General features: G+C 37.7%; 3 protein-coding genes and 1 long non-coding RNA gene across 5 annotated transcripts in view; 1 reads left to right on the plus strand and 3 right to left on the minus strand.

Annotated features, from left to right (window-relative positions):
- Positions 1–5,662: 5,662 nt before the first annotated feature.
- On the minus strand, positions 5,663–7,441 carry LOC143723859 (uncharacterized). The gene is made up of 2 exons (XR_013197181.1): positions 6,959–7,441; positions 5,663–6,845 (listed from the first exon to the last, which is right to left on the minus strand). It is a non-coding gene; the product is annotated as an uncharacterized LOC143723859 (long non-coding RNA).
- ing1 (inhibitor of growth family, member 1) lies at positions 6,980–9,194 on the plus strand. The gene is made up of 2 exons (XM_077216686.1): positions 6,980–7,121; positions 8,129–9,194. Exons 1-2 carry the CDS (start codon positions 6,980–6,982, stop codon positions 8,896–8,898), a joined length of 912 nt encoding a protein of 303 aa, XP_077072801.1. The 3' UTR covers positions 8,899–9,194.
- A 510-nt stretch (positions 9,195–9,704) lies between these two features.
- Positions 9,705–17,564, minus strand: ube2al (ubiquitin conjugating enzyme E2 A, like). Its single transcript, XM_077216690.1, has 6 exons — positions 17,143–17,564; positions 16,622–16,702; positions 15,600–15,625; positions 15,407–15,496; positions 11,406–11,494; positions 9,705–10,840 (listed from the first exon to the last, which is right to left on the minus strand). The coding sequence occupies exons 1-6, from the start codon at positions 17,184–17,186 to the stop codon at positions 10,712–10,714; spliced, it is 459 nt and encodes a 152-aa protein (XP_077072805.1). The 5' UTR covers positions 17,187–17,564; the 3' UTR covers positions 9,705–10,711.
- Positions 17,565–17,945: 381 nt separating this feature from the next.
- Positions 17,946–23,418, minus strand: part of ankrd10b (ankyrin repeat domain 10b) — a 28,061-nt gene continuing 22,588 nt past the window's right edge. Inside the window, exons 4-6 of one of the 2 annotated variants that reach the window (XM_077216685.1) lie at positions 21,851–22,101; positions 20,369–20,458; positions 17,946–18,484 (exon numbers count right to left, since the gene is read on the minus strand). In XM_077216685.1, coding sequence (XP_077072800.1) covers positions 18,186–18,484; positions 20,369–20,458; positions 21,851–22,101 — 640 coding nt within the window. In that variant the 3' untranslated portion in view covers positions 17,946–18,185. Of the gene's footprint in view, positions 18,488–20,368; positions 20,459–21,850; positions 22,102–23,418 lie in introns of both variants that reach the window. The other variant, XM_077216683.1, reaches the window with a different exon arrangement.

Below are 23,418 nucleotides of genomic sequence, written 5' to 3' on the forward strand. Positions count from 1 at the left end.
ACTAAACGAAATTCACTTTAAAGAAAGGCTTTCTACAAAACAAAATTTGATAAGTGGTCAAAATCATGTCTGAGCCATTCCAAATGTTTTCCGATATATTGGGCATCTTATGATCATATCTGACTCATCTTATGCGGTTCCCTTTTCATATAATCAACATAGATGAATACAATTTGTAAAAAAACATTATATTGTGAAACTTAAATATAAAACGTATGTTTAGTTTTTTTTGTTTAACTTATATTTAAGCGTCACACTGCTCCGCTTTGCTCATGTGCTCTGGTGTGTAGCCTATAGCCTTTACATGCATGTGTGCGTGATGTGATGGAGGGGTGCGATTCTCGAATATTAATTGCATAATACCCAGCGATCTTCGAATATTATATTTGCTTGAAATGCCCATCCCTACTGGTAACGTAGGCCTATTACACCTTTTTCGTTGGATGCTTCAGTTTTAGCGCAGCTAACCAAAAACGTCTACTCTCTGGTATTGAATAGCTGATACAGAACCGGACATAGGCATTCTCTCCTTTTTATCTTATTCTCAAAGCACCCAGTTTCTAAAAAGTTTTTTTTATCTTCTTTGAATTGTTAAAACAACCAACAACAGCACATGTAGAGCCTGAACTAATTTTCTCACTGCTAATACAGTACGAACCGGAAGTAGGCAACCGGAGTCGTCGTCATGGTGGCGCGCATTGTTTAGAGCAGAATAAGGTGGATATTCCATTTGCATAAGTACACACTTAAAGTTTACACAGATGCTAACAAGGAACTAACAAGGGAACAATTGCCATCTAATTGGTCCCTATACCAGTGAATCATTAAAATAACTACCATATTTTGGATTATTATGAGAGACAGCTGTAAAAATGAACACTAAAAAAAAAATCCAAAGAAGACCCTTGCATTATATTTGTTGTGAATCATCAGAATCAGAGAGATCCATTTGCAGCTTAATTTATTGAGCAGAATAGTCAAACAGGCAAAGGTCAGAACCAGCAGATACAGCAGTGAAGACAGGGCTGAATCGTAGTACAATACCAGGCAGAAGATCAGGGCAGGCAGCAAACAGTCAAGGTCAAAGAACAAAGCAGAGGTAACGTAGGCAGGTAGCAGACAGGGAGATATCCAAAACGGGCAGGGTCAACAAAACAATCAGGCAGTCACAGAAATAAACGCTCATAAATGTTCACAGTAGCAAAACAAGACTTCGCACTGAGAGCTGCTTGCAGTGCAGCTAAAAAGCCTAGTAAATGAGATACAGCTGGGCATGGTGATTAGAATCAGAACTGGGGCTATTGGGAAATGTAGTGTGGTGAGGGAATCAATATTCAGGCGAGGGTGCCCTCTGATGGCTGGAGAGTGAGGTTACAGAGTCTGAGATTGTGACAATATTAGCTTATTATAACAAGTGTTTAGAGGAGAATAAAGTGGATATCTCCGACTTGCCATTTCTATACGTGACGAGACCTGCGCAGCACTCCATACTCCACTTCTACTGTCTCTAGGCTTGTTCGACTTGAACCGGCGCTGCACAGACCGATCGACATCAAAGTACCGTGAGAGTGATTGAAAATTGCTCTCGCGGTACTTTGATGTCATTCATCGATCGGTCTGTGCAGCGCCGGTTCAAGTCGAACAAGCGTCATATGTATGTCCATTGTCATGTCCACACATCTCTTATTTCGCGCGAAAAGTAAACGCACTGTATGAGGTCACGGGCACGAGGTTACATTGCGCATGCGTCGAACCGTGCGACGCACACACGCGCCGAACCGAGACAAGCGAACCGAATGGTTCGGATGTTTTTTCATGTAGGCCTACCGTGCCACACTGTTATCATTTTGTTATGTTGCAGCCTTATGTTAAAATAATTTTAAAGAAATCACAATCTACACTCCAAGCCCCATAATTACAAAGCAAAAAAAATATTTATGATAATTTAATAAATGTATTAAAAATAAACAACTGAAATATAACACTGCATAAGTATTCGGACCTATTACTACAGTATATATAATGAAGGACCTTTTTGAAAATGGTGCAACAAGATTTGCACATCTAGATTTGGGGATTTTCCTCCGCAGATCCTCAGACCATCTGTAGACAGACATTTTCAGTTCTTGCTTTGACAATATGAAGTGTGGAGTGTAGATTGTTGTGGAAAAGAATTTTAAATGAAAACATTTAGCATAAGGCAGCAACATACAACGTGAAAAGTTCTCAGGGGTCTGGATACTTTCTAAATGCACTGTAGCACTATCTAGGGTTACTACATTAAAGCTTAAAGTCTCCAGGCTGATTAGCCGCCAGTGATAACGGAAAAGACACCAGCCAGTGAGAGGAAACCACTATGACAGGAGAGGGAATGAATGTCCTTATCAAGCAGTGGCACTGGGCAGCTCGAAGACCATAAAAAGTCAAAATCATGTTGATTAACTGCTTGTCACCATAAGAGGAGACAGCGGTCTAACGGCTTCTCATTCTTCGTCTCTGGTTTCACTATATACACGGGCTCTCACACACATACAATATACACAATATAACAGCATGCCAGGATATTCTTCATCTAAAGTTTATAAACAAGAGTGAATCTAACTTGATGAGGAACTGTATGACTGTATCACTTACAAATGTCTGATCACATATGTTGCGTACAATAGTCACTGTTTCTCAGACTTTGCAATAGTTACATAAATAGTCTGTCTGTATGCTTATGTGTTGTACATTGACTAGTAGGAACATGTGGAGAGGGAGAGCCTCTTCATGTCTTTTCAACCATGTCTGCAATGGCAACAAGGATACGTTCAAGAGTAACATAAGTGTGACTGCATAGTTATTCACCTATTACCTGGTTAAGTTTTGTACAGGGAGTTTTTCCACATCTAAATTGTGTTCTCTTTTTCCAACAACTTCTGAGGTCGTACAGAAATAAGATTTTGTCTCAGAATGAAGGAAGAAACACCAACCCAAGGAGAGATGAAGAAATACGGAGGATAAACAGGAAGTGGGTGGCAAGGCATGATAAGAAAGTGAATTGGAGGGAGGTGTTTATCTGAGAACCGCTGACATTACATTTTAATATGTACCAGGCAAAAGCACCAAAGAGGGCATTAAAAATGTCATTTATGGTCTTAGTTTTTGGTTTATTTTTGTCTTGAATAAAGATGCAATTACATTTTTATTTGGCCTTTGAGTCAACCGTATTTATTAGTAATAGTCCAACATTTTGCTTGTGCTGTCATTCTTATATAAATGCCATGCCATTGGATATTTTGTTATATAATGTCAAGACATTTAAGTGTAGTTTAAGAGTCCAAATGCTTTTGGGTCAATTGTAAAGCTAGCAGTAATTTGAAGTCTCACAAATGTCCACAAATCCTTTTTTGAAGAAATAAAATTAACTGAGATGGATAACAATCTGGGTCTCCTATTTCCCTTTATTTATAGTAATCTGAAGTGATTTAATTTTTTACACTTACGCAATAAATTCCAGAGCCATTGTGTCTGTTAGAGAGAAAGAGAGAGAGCGAGAGAGAGAGAGAGAGAGAGAGAGAGAGAGAGAGAGGCTCAGCACCATGAGCACTTATTTAACTTGTATTGATGAACTCATTGATGAAGTCATTCAAAGTTCCTGACCTTTCTAACCCTCACCCATTACCAAATACCTGAAAACCAATTCAGATGACTTTAAAACATGATCCTAATTACATATTATCCAACGGAACTGAATGGACTGTGGAACACTTAAAGTGAGCTATACTGGTAACTGTAATCATCAAAGACAAGCCTAGGTGTGTTTATACTGAAAGGGCCTGAACAATTGAGTTTACGTCATGGGAAATCTGGAGTCATTAATTCTCGGCAGCTTCCTGAAGAAAATAAATAGACAGGAGCAAACATTCTGAAATCCTTTTACAGCATATTATGGTAAATATGAAGATTTAACAAAGTTATTTCAAATAATTAAGATTAAGAGCTTGCACAATAAGATAAAGTACTGAACTATAATAAGTGGGGAATTTATACAATTGAAATGTAAAATAAAGTTGTGAATTGACTATATGTATCAGGAAATGTATGCCGATTCGTGGGATCTGATCATTTGACAGTAAAACTAAATCTAAGAATACTAATGAAATTGTAAGAGTATTAATTAAAAAGTAAAAGCACATGTTTTAATATTTAGACCACTTCTATCGATTGCTATCACAATGTGAAGAGAGTTTCAACCAAAAAATGTTTATAAAAAAAACCTTACCTTATCCTACTTTTAACTGAGGTTGGAATCCATGTCTTTTAGCTTTAAGAGCTGAAAATGAATTCATTTAGACTTTTTTTTGTCAGAGTCACCCTGTTAACAACACATTTCCCCTGATTACCGCACCACCATCTAAATGAGGGAAAAGCCTTCAAAAGAATGTGTTTATTCATCATATTTAGGCGTTTAAATGGTCATTATCCCTAGCTTGCGAGCGTTTGCTCAACTCCCTGATTCTTGACATTAAGTTAATGTGGAAAGTAACCTATGGTCCAAACTCTGAATCCCCCATTGACACTGAAATGTGTAAGAGTTTATTTTTTACAACACCGCTCGGGTCAGAGTACGTAAGACTAGAAGACTGCAGTGCTGGCCTCTGGAGAACTTTATACACATTTTCCCCTCTCACTATGACATTTCAGTGATCTGACATACTGCTAATAATACAGATGTACGAAGAACTACTTTTACAGTTTTTAAAGGTCATTCTCACAACTGTTAAAAATGTAGGATAGCTCTTTTGGATTTCTCTTCAGGGCTGTAACGGAAACAAGGATACACTCAAGAGAAAATAATATCTAGATAATGTTCCAGTAAACAACAGAGCTGAGGAGGATAAACAACATTTCAGAGTCTCATTCCCTTAACACAAGTGACCCCTGCAGGGCATTCATGGTGTTATAAGAATGCAACTACCCTTTTAAGCTTTCAGCATAAGATTTAAGTGATCCAAGTATCTAAAGAATATTTAGATAGGACACAATTCAAGATGTCTGAGTGAGATATTAAAATAATACATGAAAAACTACAGGCATTCACAGGTGTTTAGATTGACTGACTCTGAATAGGCTATTCTGTAATGATTAAATATACAATGAAGCTAAAATATCAGAATAACAAGAAGAGAGAAACACAACATACACACACACACACGTTGGTATATTTGGTTTACAAGGACTCTCAATAAGCCAAATGGATTTTATACACATATAAACTATATTTTCTATACTAACCCAAACTCTACCCATCACAAACTTTAGATTTTAAGAGACACTTAATACTAATGCAGTTATTGTCAAATAAAGGTTGGATAAAAGCACTTAATTAATGAAATTTTCCCATTTTCTGTGACCTAATCAAGTGAGAAATATTTACGGTTATTCTTAACATGAACACTTTAATCTTATACGTTTGTCCTCCAAAAACGAACAGCCTAGTATAATAAATACACTTTATTCTTCAAAGCTTGTATAACAAATGAACTTTCAAACAGACATTCAAAGGGGAATTATTAGTCTAAAGTCAATATAACTCTAATTCCTTAAGTTAATTAATTCTGCCTGGGGTTAATGCGCAAACTTGAACACAAATAAAAATTAATTTCAAACAGGCTGAAAGTGTGGGGATGATAATTTATTGGAGACATAACCAAGACTTCAATTTAATTTACATTTACCTTTCAGTGCGAATTAACATTTCCTGAAGAAAATGTGAAGTGGTGCTTGCAGTGGCAAAACTTGCCAATCGGTTGCTAGGGTGTGGTACATGATTGCATACGAGCCAACGAATATGTCTGTATGGTTGCTAGGGTATTTTGGGTGGTTGCTATGGTGTTGCTAGGCGGTAGGTAGGGTATTCTGGGTGGTTGTTATGGGCGTTGCTAGGCGGTTGCTAGGGTGTTATCAGTGGTTGCTATGGTGTTGCTAGGCGGTTGCTAGGATATACAATGTAAGTCAATGGGGCCACTTTGGGAAGCTCTTGCCCCCCAGGGATGCAACTTTTACTTTTTTGTGAGGTAGGCCTATGTTCTTACAGAGCCTGTCAGCCTCTTCAAATGTGGCAGGCTACATTACACGTTTTTGCGAAATCCTCGCTCAGTGCTATGAGTCTTCAAATTTCGTCGCAATGTTAAGTCTATGGGATTTATTACCCAATTTTTTGCCCCTGGGTTAAACATCGTACCCCCCATCTCTTAGAAAATGTATAGCACACCTCTCCTCAATAGGCCACACGATTTGGCACCTCACTCAGGGGTCTGTGATGACAGCATGCATTTATTATAACATAGTTACAGATAGTTACTATAGAATTATTATAGAGTTCTTAAAATCTTTAGTAACGAGTGCCTTTAGTACGACATTATCATACATTATCTTACCATTACCATATTACCATTGATCATTCACTATAAAATTATACAAGCGCAATTACACCAAGAAGTAAAAAAATATAATAATAAATAAATTTCAGGGTTGTAAAAGGATGACACTCTAGCGTTTCTGTTGTCCCTAACCGCTGACATTAATTAGTTTTATTCCTTTGCATCTCGACGACATAAAACTCTCTGCACATGCGCGGGCAAAACTGTAGGGGGTAAAACCATAGACATCATATAGTCTATATATGATATCTATGGGTAAAACTGTGGCTCTGCAGTCAGACCCTTCTCCGTTTTTGCTCATGAATATTAATTGGAGTCCGCGTGCCTCCTAGACACCCCTTTGGAAGGTTATGGAATAACGTCATCGTGAGAAAATTGATATTCATGAGCTCAGTCTCCGCCATAGTAGCGTCACTGGTCCTGCACAAATCAATACAACACGTACATGAGTAACTTTTCTCAGCTGCCCAGACTTTTAATTCTTAAGACTAGGATAAAATATTAATAATCATTATTTCTATTGCTCTACCAACCTCTTAAATGCGTGTGAAAAGATGCTGAACCCTTCTTCAAACGGCGAGTCGTCTCATGTTGTTGTGAAATATGTTGAGGACTATCTGGAGCTGGTCGAGTCTTTGCCGCTGGACCTACAGAGATGTGTGTCTCTCATGAAGGAAATAGACGCCAGATATCAAGGTGAGACTATACGGACACTCGCACTCGTGTAAGAAGAAAACGCTGCATTGTTTGAGCAACGGGTGTTAGATGTCACACTAACTAGCTGGCTAGCGGCTAACGTTAACTGTTAGCACGTGAAACTCGCAGGTTTCCCCCCGATTGAGTGGTTGGTCTACAAAGTTGGTTAAATATGTATGGTTAATGTATTTGTCATTTATACCTTACATAATCTAATTTATTACTCAATTTTGTAGCGACTTTCATGAAATCGCTGCCTATCCTGATCGGATGGAGTGTGAAGTCGAGGGGTCTGGCAGATTCTAGAGCGCCACTAAACTTCCTGCCTAAATTATTATGTAGTTTGAAATCACAGTTGTGTGCTAGTGTTGCGTAAATACTAAATAGTCTTTGAAATATCATAGACTACACATATACACATGAATGGCCAGTGACTGTGTCAACCGAATGTAACGTAAAATGTCGACGCTACAGGAAAAAAAACATGTTTTTTTTTCATGAACTGGTCAATTTTAATATTTTTGGCTACATTTCAATGTTTATTTTATTACACTTCTTTATTTTTATCTGTTAATTTCAATTACAATACATAGATTGTTAAAGGCCGTTTTCTCAAAATGAGGTTTTTTTTTCTCAATCAAGCACCAACTCGGAAATCTCCATTTCAGTATCATTTACATATAGGCCTACCGGACTTTACAGTTTTATTCCTATTTATATTATGAATGTTGTTACAGAAGGCTTTGCTCAGTTATTATTCATCTTATTTATATAACATTTTATTCCTAAAATATGATGTGAGTTTTCTGGCGCTAGATACAAAATTAATGAAATCCCTTGTGTTAAAAATCTTTGTCTCTTGTGTAACTTTATTTTTTTAACCTGACTTTAAAGAAAGTTCAGATATCAAATGTATGCAAATGAGTGCATATTTAATTAAATAATCAGTAAACATTGTGCCAGTATTATATATTTTTTACACAAATCCTTGTTTATTTATCTTGCAGAGATCCTCAATGAATTGGACGATGCTTATGAAAAGCACAGACATGAATCGGACCCTGTGCAGAGGCGGCGTCTACTTCACTGCATCCAGCGCTCTTTGATCCGCACAGAAGAACTCGGTGACGAAAAGATCCAGATCGCAGGCCAAATGGTGGAAATGGTGGAGAATCGCAGCCGGCAGCTTGAGTGGCAGGGGGAGATTTTCCAGGCCTCTCCGGAGAGCACCGTATCGGTGGGCAGCACCCCCAGTACCGTAGCAACCGTTACTATGACACCACTTTCTGCTGCGATGCTGTCGGCCAGTAAGCCGTCTGTGGACCGTAGACGAGACGAGACCCCGGCTTCAGTTGACAAATCTGGTGGAAAGCGTTCACGGAGGCAGAAAAATGGTTCCGAGAACCGGGAAAACTCCAGTTACACCATGGAGCAAAGCGAGGAGGTTGCTTCAGGCACGCCAAAAGAGAAGAAGGCTAAGACGTCATCGAAGAAGAAGAAGAGGTCTAAAAGCAAGCAGGACAGGGAGCCGTCGCCGACAGACCTGCCGATTGATCCCAATGAACCCACTTACTGCCTTTGTGAGCAAGTGTCTTTTGGAGAGATGATAGGGTGCGATAATGAAGAATGCACTATTGAATGGTTTCACTTCTCATGCGTTGGCCTGTACCATAAGCCCAAAGGAAAATGGTACTGTCCGAAGTGCAGAGGAGACAATGAGAAAACAATGGACAAAGCATTAGAAAGGTCGAAAAAAGACCGATCATACAACAGGTAGTGACACGTGTACCTGGTTGCCACGTAATGCTTTTCTATTCAGGAGTTTAGTACCCAGTTTTGAGATGTTACAAACTAGAGTTGGTCATCAGTTAGTAAATGTATATCTTTTAGGGATATATTTGAGATAGGGTTCACTTATCAGCTACTTAGTTATCAACGTTCTACAGTATTGGAAGTATCCTATTCATCCAACCACAAGTATAATGCATTTTTGTAAAAATAATTTTCAACTATCGGTTTTGTATTTATGCTTTGCATAACTGTACATATGTTCATTAAAAAATAAAAAATAAACCATGCTTCTTGTAGTGTTGTTTTATGGCTTATTAAAAAGAGTAAACATTTAGTCAAGGCCTTAAAGTACATCGCAAATGTGGGCCAAAAATTTGTCTTTAGCTCTTCTATGTTTCATGTTCTCCGTTTCTTACAATAATTGTGTGATCGTTTTTTTTTTACAGTCTATGGTTTCAACTAACTTTGTATTAGATTGGAAAATGGTCTGTTATTAAATGGAAAGATGAAAGGCTCCGTTTTAGTAAATAGAAAAGACTACTGCTATTATGACAAACTAAAGTACAATAACTATATCGATGATATAGTTCCAAAAATCGTTCTTTGCGAAACAATATCGCACGAACCACTTTCAGATTATTATTATTTTTTTACAGCTGATGAATGTTAAAAGATTAGAACAAACAAAATATCGTCTGCTGGTGTAAACAGTAATAAAGTTAATGTTATCGTTAGTTAGCATTCTCGGTGTGAACACTGAACAGGCCTTAATAAATTATGCATTACTCAAAGGTAGTTTCACCTTTTATTTAAGTAGCCTATTTACAAGTGCTGGAAAATGAGACTGCCAACCAGTGCAAAATCTGTACACAAAATTTTGTATATACAAGAGATTAGTAGAGGAAAGGACACACGCGACCATTCATGCATGTAACAGGGAATACATCTGCAAAGATTTAGGGCTTGGAAAAAGACCTGAAGACATTATTTGACTTGATTGATTGGACTTGTGATGTAAGCCATTAACAGTAAGTAACTGCAGTTAACATATCTCAATAGTATTTTAAAGGATATTTGTGACATTTGAGTAATTCCAGCAAAATCTCATTTTTTTTACTAGTAAATATATATTTTATACTCCACACATATTGCCATTTTCTGTCAACATATTTTGACAATTTATATAAACCCCTCACATCTGTCTACCAACATTGTATGTGTTTTCAGTGCGTACTAGAGATTCTTACCACTCTTGTGGTAACATGCCAACCCTCCTCTGGCAGAGCCAAGAAGAGTCGTGACTAAATCAGCATAACGAATCCAGAAAAAAATGGAAGCAAACCAGAAATTAAAGGACACTTTTAACAGCATGTTATTAAAATTGACAATGAAGCACCAAGAACATTTTCATCAACACTACAATGACTTAGAAGTCTCTTAGTGAGTCACGTGTATCCAGATTAGAACGCCTTGATTAAATCATCCATAATGTGTTTTTCTTTAGAGATGCAAATGCATTTTGCAAAAATGGTCAATTACTGCATGTTCATGCAAGATGATAAATTAGTCGAGCCTTACACACCAGGGGTATTTCCCCTTTCAGTGATCTTAATGCGGGCTGAAAATCAGTCCAGGCAAAAATGTGGGAGAGAAATAGAACGAAACAAAAGAAAAATCACAATCTTGCATGAGTAAAGTGCATAAAAACTTAAAAATGGAGATTAGAAAAACTACCCTCCAACAACAGACCCAAACAAAAGGAAAACAGTTTCAGTGAGAACATGGTTTGGTGAATGTGGTCAACTGTCCCTCCAGCTCTGCTCTACAATCGCCGACACCCGTTTCTCATATTCCCGTTTGTTTTCTTGATACAGTTGTGCTGCCTGGCTGTTGGCGGGGCTGTTGGGATTGGGCTCATCTAGAAGCGACTGTAAAGAAAGAGAAATCAAATGTTAGGCCTCAAAGGTATAACCATTTCACCTACTGTCATCACATGTTTCCAGTTATCAACATGAGTTATCATAAGTTTTTGAAATTTTCATTATTTTTTTATACATATTTATAGCTATATAATGTTTTACATTACCTTGTCAGTAAATAAATAAAAAAATAACACTTTTAAAGGGTGTTTCTAATAGAACAACTGAAGGAGTGGTGGCAAATTTGACATCTCTCTCTCTTACCAACATAATCAATCTCTATTTTTTTTACTCTTTTGGAAAGTCGTGGAAACTCTAGCACAGATTTGTTGGAGCAAATGGAAATACAAAAATTATATTTGCTGTCATCTCCCGTTCCCCTCTATAGTTTACCCAACTATGAAGACTTCTGCTTTGAGAACCCCGGAAATGTGAAAAGGGTCCATTGGAAATTGAAAGTTACAATTGCAAGCAAAACAAGCATTCTAATTTGACAATTCTCAGATTTAATAATGTCCAAATGCAACAGAAAGCAGTTTTTTTTTGGAATATAAAACAAAGTTAATTAACACACCTGAATTGATGTCAGAATAGAAGAAACATCGTAAGTTGGACTCCAACGATTCTGAAGAATATCTAGGCAGATACTGCCATCAGCATACACTGAGAAAAACAGCCAGAGAAAAGTTAGAGCAACATATTCCCTACATCCACAGTCAATAAATGAAATAGAAAACTTTTTTTTTTTTTTAAATGGTAAACTAACTTCCAGAATGCTTCCAAAACTTCTTAACGCTTACTAATACTGTACAGAAAATATGACAGCAGTAACTGATAATGGCTTTGAAAATATTGAAAGTGTAAATACAAGGGCTGGGTATTGAAAAATTTCACAATTCAGTTCAGTTTCGCTTCACAAGCTTGCAATTTGATTTCGATTCAATTAGAATATTGATTATTGGCAAATTTTCTGAAGGAAAAAAAAACCTCAACTAATGCCATTTAAACTATACGGTGAGTCTTTTGATACTAAATACAGTAGGCATGCCGGTAAGTTGTACTGTATCTTTTAACATAACTTCTGATGTCCATTTATGTTTATTTTGCACTGTAACTAACAGTAAAGAGGAAGAGATGATCAGTTCACTGATCTGCTGCATTATTTAATGCGTTGACGTAATCTCCACTGAAACAGGAAGACAGGGCGGGACATATCGAACAGCTCATCCCTTTTTTAAAAACAGCCAATAGCGTTCATTTATATCACAGCTCGGCCAGAGCCGTTGAGCTCAGTAAAGTCGCATTTGACAGCCAGTCTAATAGATTCCCCTTTTAGATTTTATATGAAACTGTTACTAAAGCATAACAGTGAACAGTCATGCCGAGGATGTGCTGTTCAGTGCTGTTTATAATGCTGAGTCTGTCTAACTGTTTCTCCTCCTAATCTCTCCATATCACTTTAAAGTCCCTGTAAAGGCAATTTAAAAAAAAATTCTAAACATTATAAATGTTAGAAATGTATTGCTAAAACATATTACAAAGACGGTGAACTGTGAAGTACTGAATTGTGGAGTTAGACCGTTAAACAGTTTTTCACCATTGCAATTTTCCGGATTTTTTTGGCGGGTCTAAAACAGGGCTCGATGATGCACTGGAGCCCTTGAGCTCCTGGACACGCCCCTACTTGATGATGCACTGGAGCCCTTGAGCTCCTGGACACGCCCCTACTTGATGATGCACTGGAGCCACTGAGGCTGGCCGCTTTCCTAACAATATAAATAGAGCACATTCGCATCGGTTTGGCGCTCAATCGCGAGTTACTGTCAGTATTATTATTAGTAACTACAGCCTACAGTTTGCTAGCTAGCTATGTCTTCGTCACGGAAATGCGTACTACCTGGATGCGGTCATGTACAAAACAGATCGGTGTCTTTATTTAAATTTCCTAAATACGATCACATCAAGAAGAGGTGGATTCATTTTGTGAAGAGCCACCTTGATGGAGAGCTGAGGATCACCACCAAAACCCACCTATATAGTGATCATTTTACACAGGATAGTTTTATAAACTTCCGTCGTAGACTACTGGGATTCACTGATAATCCGCTGTTGTGTTACTGGTCAATGGGGCCGAACGACTATCTCCCGCCTCGGCCTTCATCCTATCGCGCCGACATCATCGGCAGTGCGTGCCCACCAATGAGTGTAAGTTGCCTTGTGCGCTTATGTTATAATTAACCAAATAAGCTGCTAGGAGCATCCATTCCGGCTGTAGCGGGTGACAGTTGATTGTGGCGACGGCAGCTTTACCACGAGTGGGCGTGGTTTCAGCGCAGCCAGCGGACACGCCCCCAGCATTTGAAAGCAGAGACTACTGCTCATTTTTTCAAGATTTTGATAGCTTGTTTTATATACTTGACGGCTTTTTTATCATTCAAATTTGGCTGGGTGTCTAATAACACATTTTTCTGTGATATGACAAACTCAGAACACATACTTCATTTTGACTTTACAGGGACTTTAAAATATAACATCTGCATAATATATGTAGCATTATATAGGCGTAATATATAGCCTATTCTGTGCTGAAGCACCTATACTAACAGCCATATCACCCTGTAGCCCATGACTGCTGTAGAAATGACTGCTTCAATGCGGCGTGGCATGGAGTCAATCAGCCTGTGGCACTGCTGAGGTGTTATGGAGGCCCAGGATGCTTCGATAGCGGCCTTAAGCTCATCCAGAGTATTGGGTCTTGCGTCTCTCAACTTTCTCTTCACAATATCCCACAGATTCTCTATGGGGTTCATGGCAGGAGAGTTGGCAGGCCAATTGAGCACAGTAATACCATGGTCAGTAAACCATTTACCAGTGGTTTTGGCACTGTGAGCAGGTGCCAGGTCGTGCTGAAAAATGAAATCATCTCCATAAAGCTTTTCAGCAGATGGAAGCATCAAGTGCTCCGAAATCTCCTGATAGCTAGCTGCATTGACCCTGCCCTTGATAAAACACAGTGGACCAACACCAGCAGCTGACATGGCACCCCGGACCATCACTGACTGCGGGTACTTGACACTGGACTTCAGGCATTTTGGCATTTCCTTCTCCCCAGTCTTCCTCCAGACTCTGGCACCTTGATTTCCGAATGACATGCAAAATTTGCTTTCATACGAAAAAAGTACTTTGGACCACTGAGCAACAGTCCAGTGCTGCTTCTCTGTAGCCCAGGTCAGGCGCTTCTGCCGCTGTTTCTGGTTCAAAAGTGGCTTGACCTGGGGAATGCGGCACCTGTAGCCCATTTCCTGCACACGCCTGTGAACGGTGGCTCTGGATGTTTCTACTCCAGACTCAGTCCACTGCTTCCGCAGGTCCCCTAAGGTCTGGAATCGGTCCTTCTCCACAATCTTCCTCAGGGTCCGGTCACCTCTTCTCGTTGTGCAGCGTTTTTTGCCACACTTTTTCCTTCCCTCAGACTTCCCACTGAGGTGCCTTGATACAGCACTCTGGGAACAGCCTATTTGTTCAGAAATTTCTTTCTGTGTCTTACCCTCTTGCTTGAGGGTGTCAATGATGGCCTTCTGGACAGCAGTCAGGTCGGCAGTCTTACCCATGATTGCGGTTTTGAGTAATGAAACAGGCTGGGAGTTTTTAAAAGCCTCAGGAATCTTTTGCAGGTGTTTAGAGTTAATTAGTTCATTCAGATGATTAGGTTAATAGCTCGTTTAGAGACCCTTTTCATGATATGCTAATTTTTTGAGATAGGAATTTTGGGTTTTCATGAGCTGTATGCCAAAATCATCAGTATTAAAACAATAAAAGACCTGAAATATTTCAGTTGGTGTGCAATGCATCTAAAATATATGAAAGTTTAATTTTTATCATTACATTATGGAAAATAATGAACTTTATCACAATATGCTAATTTTTTGAGAAGGACCTATATATACACTGATTGGTTTCATCACTGTCTCTCCACCAGTAAGCTGGTGTGTGCTGGGCGTTCTGGTGCAATATGGCTGCCATTGCATCTTCCAGGTGGATGCTGCACACTGGTGGTGGTTGAGGAGATCAACCCCCACCCCCACGTCCCCCTATTTGAAATCTGAGACGTTGTTTCATATCAAAAGTAAAGTGATTTATTACATGGGAGGCACGATACAATGTTCTGTTCATTCATCATTTGTAAACAGCATAGACTAATAGATCAATTCTTTGGATTTTAGAATCCATATCGGTTCATAAAAACGAGAATAGATTAATATAGTGAAATTGATATTTTTTTTACCCAGCCCTAGTAAATACTGTCATACATTTATATTATTGACCAAGAAATGCATATGCATTAATACACTTATGAAATATTTTTGCTTATTACTAAAAAATTGTTTTAATCAAAATGTTTTATTATTATATTAATGTTGTGTCGAACTTTGTAAATGAGGGACTAAATAAATCCTACAGGAGCAGATTCTGTGTGGGAACGTACTTAATCTCGAGTAGACTTTAGAGAGCACTGGGGGTTAGATTGTCTTTGACAAGACTTCTAATTTATGACAAACAGGAAGCACCACTCACCATTTGGATGAAACATCTTTGAGACAAACCGCACAGTTGGGGGCTTGTTTGGATATTCCTCTGTGAACTCAACTGTGAGTTTGAAGGTACCTTGTGTGCAGAGCAGAAACAACATTGTATCTTTAATCAGTGAAAGACAAGCACATGCAATTGACCACACGTGATGTGACTATGTCAGCATACAGACACTTACCATCTTCAAATGGTGTTCCCTCTGGACTGCATGTAAAACATGAAACACAATAATCAGGTCAAAGGCAGGAGGAAACTGACATGAAACATTTGTCTCACTAAAAGTACAGCATGTTGACCACGAGATCAAATAACAATAATGCACATGCTACACATATGAAACCAGATTTACTCTAATCAAGCCCTCTAACTCAAAGGAGTAATATGCACATGGTAAAATATTGTAGAAAAAAGGACAACAATAAAAATAAAGAAATGTGTGTTTATTTTCCCAAACTAAATTTCAAAAGTATGGTGTCGGTAAGATTAAGCGTTTTTCCCCCTCTTACGCTCACCAAGGCTCCATATTATTTGATTAAAAAATAATATGTAAATATTAAAATTTGTACAACTGTTTGCTGCTTTGATAAAATTGAGAAATGTCAGCATGTTAGAATGATTTCTAATTATTTTAAAATATATCAATGTTGAAAACAGTTATGCTGATTAAGATTTTGCAGAATTCTGTGATGCATTTTTTTTCAGGATTATTTTAGGGCAACAGACAAAAACAGACACTTCGTCAGGTTTTGTCAGATCAGCGTGTTACTCCTGTCGGAGCTTGTTTTTGCCAATTGAACATGCTGAATTAGTATGTCTGAGAAGGGATGTGCAGTAAGTAATCTGCTGACTGTCTGCATCTGTCAGTCCCGTGTGAATTGACCTTTTGATGAATATAAAGTTCAAAAGAACAGCATTTCTTAATCAGAAATCTTTTTTAATATTAGAAATATCTTATTGTCCACTTTTGATCAATTTAACGAGTCTTTGCTGAATAAAACTATTAAATCTTTCAAAAAAACAGCAAAAAAAAAAAACGGACCCAAACTTTATTTAACAGGGAGTTGCATAATTTTTAAACAACATTTACAGGCCTGGAAATGTACATTTTAAAAATCTCTTGTAATTTCCATGATCGTGGGAAGCCTGTTAGCCTGGTTGGCTCAGCCTCCACTCGATCAGCTTGGTTTGCTCTCTTCTTACCCGAATATAACTGCATTCCACACCATGATGTTGTTCTCAGATGGAGCTCCACTAACGCCGGCTGGCGGATCCTCCTGGAGCCTGTGCACAGAACAACACCGAGTCAAAACTAGATTTCAGTGCCTCAATCACGTTGATTTATTAAAAACCTGCTGTGATATTACATGACAAAGTGTGGCTTATGTTTACTTTATAAACATTACTAGAAATACTAGATATTGGCTAAAAATATAATTACATTCAGACTAGTCAAGCTTGAATAACTTCTCTGACCGGCTTACATTAGCTAGCTAGCTAATAAGCTAAGATAAACGTGGAGTTTCTGTGAATGCCCACAATGTAAACAGGAAATGTGACACTACCGACAGACTCACATCAATAAGAACAACATTAAACATCGTGTTTTAATCGTTTATTTTACGTTTAATAATCGCCAACCGAGTTCAGTGTTATGAAGCTAACTAACGTTAGCTAGCCAGCTAGTCCAAGCAGATCTATCATTTTACAGCTAAGTTACTCACCGCTTAAAATCTCGCATGAGTCGTCTTCTAGCTGGAGTAGACATTTTTAACTACACTAAAAGCGTCAGGAATTATTTTTAGAGCCCTACTAACAAATCCTAATGTAACAGTATATATGTCACAACAACAGTGATGATTAATATTCCTTTCTGAGTACAAGACGTCTTTTCACGAGACTCGGTTATACCACTTGTCCAACATAGGCGGATATTTACGACTGAAAATACAAAATCATCATACACTGTGTATGTTAATCAATTTAGTGTTTGTTTTTAGAGACGCAATGATTGACATATCACTAATCGTTTGAAGTATTTATGGTTTAAGAGATGCAATAAGATAATCTGCCTGAAATGTTCTTCTCAGACTACGTAAATGGCAGAGGTCCCTCTATTTTTCTAATAGTTGGTACGGTCTTAGTCGGAGGAACAGCCTCGATGACGTTTCTGTGGGAGGAATGAGGTCAGTGTCCTCCTAGCGGTTAAGGGCGGGAAATGCAATAAACGACGTACTTAATCATTGTACTTTGATGTGAAGGATATTTCACAACAGATAAACAATTACTGTTCCTTTGTTGTTCACATTTTCAGTCATATATCTGATAATAATTAGGAGGGAGGGCCATTTGAGTTTAGAAGTGTGTGAACTATAGTAAATATAATAAATAAAATAAATGTAACCAAAATGGTACAGGTCAATAAAACCAGTGAACACCAACATACTATCTTACCACAAGTTGTACGTCTACAAGAGGTGACACATGTAAAAATGGTTGAGGGTGGAAATTGATTCATGATTCAGTCAATTCATCAACCATTTTATTCATACAGTACACATCTACTATGTAAGAAAATGCTGGCAGTAAACAATTACATTTTATATGTAGGCACGATTAATACAATACATGTCCTTACAAACAATGCATACAAAATAATAGCTTCTGGGATTCTAATACAGTGACCCTGTCAAAAGTACATGGACTTAAAGCAATTCAGCACATTCTCTATGAATATATAAAGGCATATGAGTTCGGATGGGACATCCTAACAACCATGATAGAGGTGCATGGTGTTGAAGGTGATGTGATCATACTGCTCCTCTACACTGACTGACTTGCGGTGCTCTATCTGACTGCTTGCGTCCTCCATGTTCTCAGCGGTATCTCCATTATGATGCCCAAAGGGAAGGCCTTTGTCAAAGTAACCAATATGTAAAGAAACACCCACATTCCCAATATGATCACAGTCCTCAACCTCGGTTGAATTCCCATTTATGTTCCCATGTGTCAGGTCACCACCATTGAGGTGCTGCACAGGATGGCAGCGCCCATTTAAAGGAAGTCCTGCTGTCAAAGAGAACAAATGAATTATAATCTCATTAACATTAAAATATTAACTGAATGTTTTTGTTTTGCACAACAATTTCCAACAGGTTTCGCCTTTAATCCAAACGTAATTCTGCATCGTTAATGTTCTTTAGTGGACATTTCAGGAGTACTCTGTATTGTTCAGTTTAGGGTTTTCAAAATCACATCCAGTTTGGTTTACATAACACGATTACATCTGAACCCAGTATTAAAGTTCTGCTTCAGGTCACTGCAACCTTAAGCATTTTGCCGAATGAATATTAGTTCAATATTAAATAACAGGGATTAAATCTTAATCTCATTTATGTTAAGTGTGGAAGCAGCAAAATGGTTTAGGGGTTACAAAGGAAAGTGCAAACCACTGGATTATAATCTATGAAAAAGGGTATGAAATGACCATGCATGTGGCTTCTATTTTGATAAGTTCTAATAAATAACTCATAAATACAAACCCAAGAGTCAATGATGATTGTTAAATGACAGAACATTTAATGAGTATAGAAATTACATTTGCATCAATCTTAGGCATCCACACATGAACAATATTTTCCATCTCAATCTCATGTTTAAATGAGCACTTACAGTCAGACGTCCCTTTATAATTCAGAATAGTTTGAGTAAGAAATCATGCGTTAGTCTATTTATTCTGTGTGAAATATTCATTTTTATATGAATTTATATAAAGTACAATGTAATCAAATAACCAACCTTTTCTCAATTAATAGCTACTATCATACGAAATCAGTTTAGCAAATATTTCCTACACTGGGGGGGGGGGGGGGGGGTAGTCTCAAAACCTGACTGATAAACACTTGAGACTGAATAAATCTAACAAGACAGACCCTCTTCAACAGATTTTGCAATAACAGCAACAGAAAGAAAGAGAACAACAATCTAATATAGTAAAATAGTCTAAGGTTAAAGAAGTGACTGAATAGCACCTAGACTTGCAAACAAAAACACACGCATGAAAACTGCACAGCGAAGGTCCATGGATGTTCTCTTTACATTCATGAAAAGATATGCTTTGGCATAACAAGATAATTAAAAGTTCAAGAAATAATAAAACAAATAGATTGAAAATAAAATGCACAATATTTCATGTTTCAAACATGGAAAAAATGCATTGACCTGGAATTTTTTTTCTTTTTCTTGCTACTTTACAGAAAAATAACATGGATCACTCATATCAAAAGTATTAACCAACAGCCTGAACCAAAATCTATCAACATTACAAAACTCAAGGGCAGGAACCTGGCAGGGAAAATAAAAATTCATAGCAAAAGCTGTCCATCAGTATCGTACTAAGACTGAAGAGAAAATAACATTGACAAACTTTCCAAGTATCGATATCAGGGCATAAAAAATAAAAAAAAAGGAAAAATCTCTGAATATTTTTCAATTGTTCTTTGAACGCTTTGGAATCAAAATTAAAATGGCATTTAAGGAAGTCATTGTGCAAAACAAAACTCAATTTGCTCCTACTGAGCAAAATCATTTCTCCATTTTAGTTTAAAGCAAAGTGCATACCACCAAAAGTTAAAAGGACGGGGTGGTGTGAGTAATTTATGATCAAATGTTTTATACATGCGATGTGTGCCAAATTAAATGAATTTCCCTCCCAGACACACATCACCAAAAGAGTTTAAATGAAGCAAGGCAAATACCCCTACAAATAGGCATAGGAATTAGTGCAACGACATGGTATCTGCATGGAGGTCACGGTAAAGACCTCCAACTCTTTGTGGACTGAAGGTCCACTTGAGGATGAGCTCTCCATGTGGACCCCCCTGTCTTGCTCTGGACTCATGTAGCCATTGGACGCCAAAGGCAAGGATCCATTTAAGAGTCGGTTCCCACCTGTGGTACTCAGTGGTGGGCCAAACTCCATGTGCATGTTCTCCATCTGGTCCTTTCCACTGGATCCGTTTATTGGCTGATAACCGAGATCTGCAATGACACATGTTGAGGTATTAACATGTGGTGATGGCAGTCCAATGATTTTGCTTTAGGACCAAATGCAGGGTTTCACGAGAAGAATTTTATTGTACAGACTCGACTGGGTTTTTACCTGCCCTATCAAAAAGGTAGTTCTTGTTTTTGACCCATGTAACCTTTTATTCTAATAAGCTTATGACACCAAAATTTCACAATTCTCGATTCCAATTTCGATACAATATCAAAAACGAGCCTAACTAATATAAAGTTCAAACATTAAAGACAAGTGAACTGTCAGAAATACAATAAAGAACATATTAACAAATTACAAGCAATAGCACAAATAAATACAACAGATCAAAGATAAAAAATTACATCAATTGTTTTGACATCAACAGTTTTTTAGGTATTTCTACCAGTAGTATTTCAGGTACAGAAATTAAATAAATGTAAAACAACAGTGTATAGTCTTCACTCTTAAAAAAAAAAAAAACACGGATTAATCGTTGTTAATGCTAATGATAATAATACAGACAGCATTAGCTGTCACTTTAAGATCGAATACAAACCTGATTTCTTTCTCAACTGTTTACATTTACTTAAAATTGGGCTACGTTCAGACTGTCAGTCAAAATTATTTGTGTATTCGATTGAAATCTGATCTAAAATTATTGATGTCCAGTTGTCCACACTGTGTATCGCAACTGTTCGATCCGATTTGTGGGTTTCGTTTTCCAGAATATCTGCATTGGTTTCTATGGCAATGATGTTGCGTTGGTAGGCATATAAAAACAACAACAACAACAACAACAACCGCAACATGGAGGGATTTGCAATAGAGATGTCTTTAAATTTTACAACATGGAAATGTATAGCCGCTGCCCTGGACTATATATCTTCTGAGGCCAAAATATGTCTCAGTTATATTGTCATTTTCTGCTCATCCGACACTTTGCAACAACACAACCTTGTTTCGGCAGCGACTTTCAGCATGTTTCCTATAACGGTTCCTGACGGTTACGTTTTATGCGGCGTGAGAAAGTCACATAAACCACACGAAATCCGATCAGAGCAGTCAGACTGAAAGGTTTTTTGAGAAATGCAATTTGAATAGGATTTCAAACCATATAATGATGAAGCTTGAAATGGACACTTGCTAAATCTGATCGGATTTCAACCGAATATGCACAAAAATCGGATTTAGACTGACAGTCTGAACGTAGCCATAGTCAACTGTTAACAAGGCAAAATAAGAAGTATTTTGTCATTTTATCTGTATTTGTCTGCTCAAGTGTAAGGAGAGACAAAAGAAATACCAAATTGAGTTTTGTGTTGCATCTCCTTGCACTTGAATGGTAAATTCGCTTGAATGTTTAATCATTGAAATATTCAGTCAAGACTTACCATCTGTTCTGGCCTTTTTAATGTGATTGGACTCCATGCAATCAAGAGACCTTTTTCGGCTGGGAACCCCATTAAGGGTGCTCCGCTCTTGGATTAGCTTGCGGTCCCCAAAGCACACAGAGCCATTGGTGGAGAACCCGTTAAGCTGACTGAGCTGCTGGTTCTGGGCATTGGAAAGCAGCTGGGCACACTCTTGAAAGCCCTGGGCATGGGCTAGGTCAGCTGCGGTCAGTCCACTAGCGTTCCTCATGCTGCGCAATGATAAAATTAGCGTGTTAACACTGCTGCACTATGGCAAATGTTTGTAAACCACTCATACACACACACACACACACACTGTCCCTTTCTGCATTTCATATCCTATTTTATTTCTGAGATATATGTTCTTTAATCAGGGTAAAAAAAAAAAAAATCATTGAAAATGTATATAATTTAAAGACATTTACAATGTCGTGACTTCTCGACTGCAATAGAAAATGAAAAACCATTGAAGCATACACAAGTAGACAAGAACATGAAAAAACAAATACAAATAACCATAATTCAATTACACCAGTCAATGGTAAATATCTGTCAAGTGGAGAGATTATTTCCACAAGATTGACTGGCAAGGGGAGTTTGGCACTGCTAAATTATTTTTTACAAGAATTCTCTTCAATGCAAGAGATGAACTGGACAGATGATTCATTTAAAAAAAAGTGAAAAGGAAATAATGCTATTAATAAACATAGTAAAGCAGTTGCAATTAAGATGACAATAACTGTAGATAGAAATGTAGACGTACAAAGTCAGTACAAGTGTTCTTGAATGTGTAATAAGTGGCCTGGAAAGCTGAATGAAAATATCATGGCAATCAATCTTCTGATAAAAAAAGAAAAGAAAAGAGAATGGCTTCATGGCTGACAAAAGACAGCTTGGAAGTGACAAGGGGAACAAGACCTGGTCAGGAAATTCTTCTTTAAAAACTCAAAGATAGCAGTACAGCAAGTTAAAGAGAAAAGCATCCTGGCTTCATCAACAGGACGATTTGATCAAATGGTGAACGCTGATACCGTAAAGCATTAAAAGGGTAATGTGAGATGCAATCCCATTTAAAAATAGATATGACAAGAATAAAGGATTGAGAGTGTGCATTTGGCATCAACACAGTCATTTTCTATTGCAGTGAAGAACCAGAATACATGAATGAACAAAATCAAGGGCAAAATAACAGTGTTCACACTTACCCCTGGGGCTCCAGTTAACACTTCTATCCTGAATGCAGTGAGAATACAGAAATGTCACTCTTGGCAACGCAGCACACTGTATACACACAGACTAGCCTCAGACAATCCAAACCAATGTATATCAGACACCGATAATTTGTTTCATGTCACTAATTTGTGTGTTGTTCTCTCTTATAAGCAACTGTTTGTATCTGTAACTGCCAGCTTTTGCTGCACTCTTTATTCATATTACATGTAACATTGAAGCTAGGACTAGACGCACGATTTGTTACCAACTACATTTAAATTGACAGGGGATACGAGCAAATTATACCTACAATACATCATTCCACATTGCATTAA

This window comes from Siphateles boraxobius, unplaced genomic scaffold, assembly GCF_051911475.1.
Source record: "Siphateles boraxobius isolate OS27281-9 unplaced genomic scaffold, OSU_SipBor_1 7, whole genome shotgun sequence".
In the NCBI taxonomy this organism is placed as follows: domain Eukaryota; kingdom Metazoa; phylum Chordata; class Actinopteri; order Cypriniformes; family Leuciscidae; genus Siphateles; species Siphateles boraxobius.

Bases quoted from the DNA above. Each gene is read 5' to 3' on its own strand.
- ing1 (XM_077216686.1), top strand. From the start codon at position 6,980: ATGCTGAACCCTTCTTCAAACGGCGAGTCGTCTCATGTTGTTGTGAAA. The intron at 7,122-8,128 runs GTGAGACTATAC...TTTATCTTGCAG, and splicing joins AATAGACGCCAGATATCAAG to AGATCCTCAATGAATTGGAC.
- ube2al (XM_077216690.1), bottom strand. From the start codon at position 17,186: ATGTCTACTCCAGCTAGAAGACGACTCATGCGAGATTTTAAGCG. The intron at 15,497-15,599 runs GTAAGTGTCTGT...TCTGCACACAAG, and splicing joins GGGAACACCATTTGAAGATG to GTACCTTCAAACTCACAGTT. The intron at 10,841-11,405 runs GTGTGTTAATTA...CTTTCTTTACAG, and splicing joins CTATTCTGACATCAATTCAG to TCGCTTCTAGATGAGCCCAA.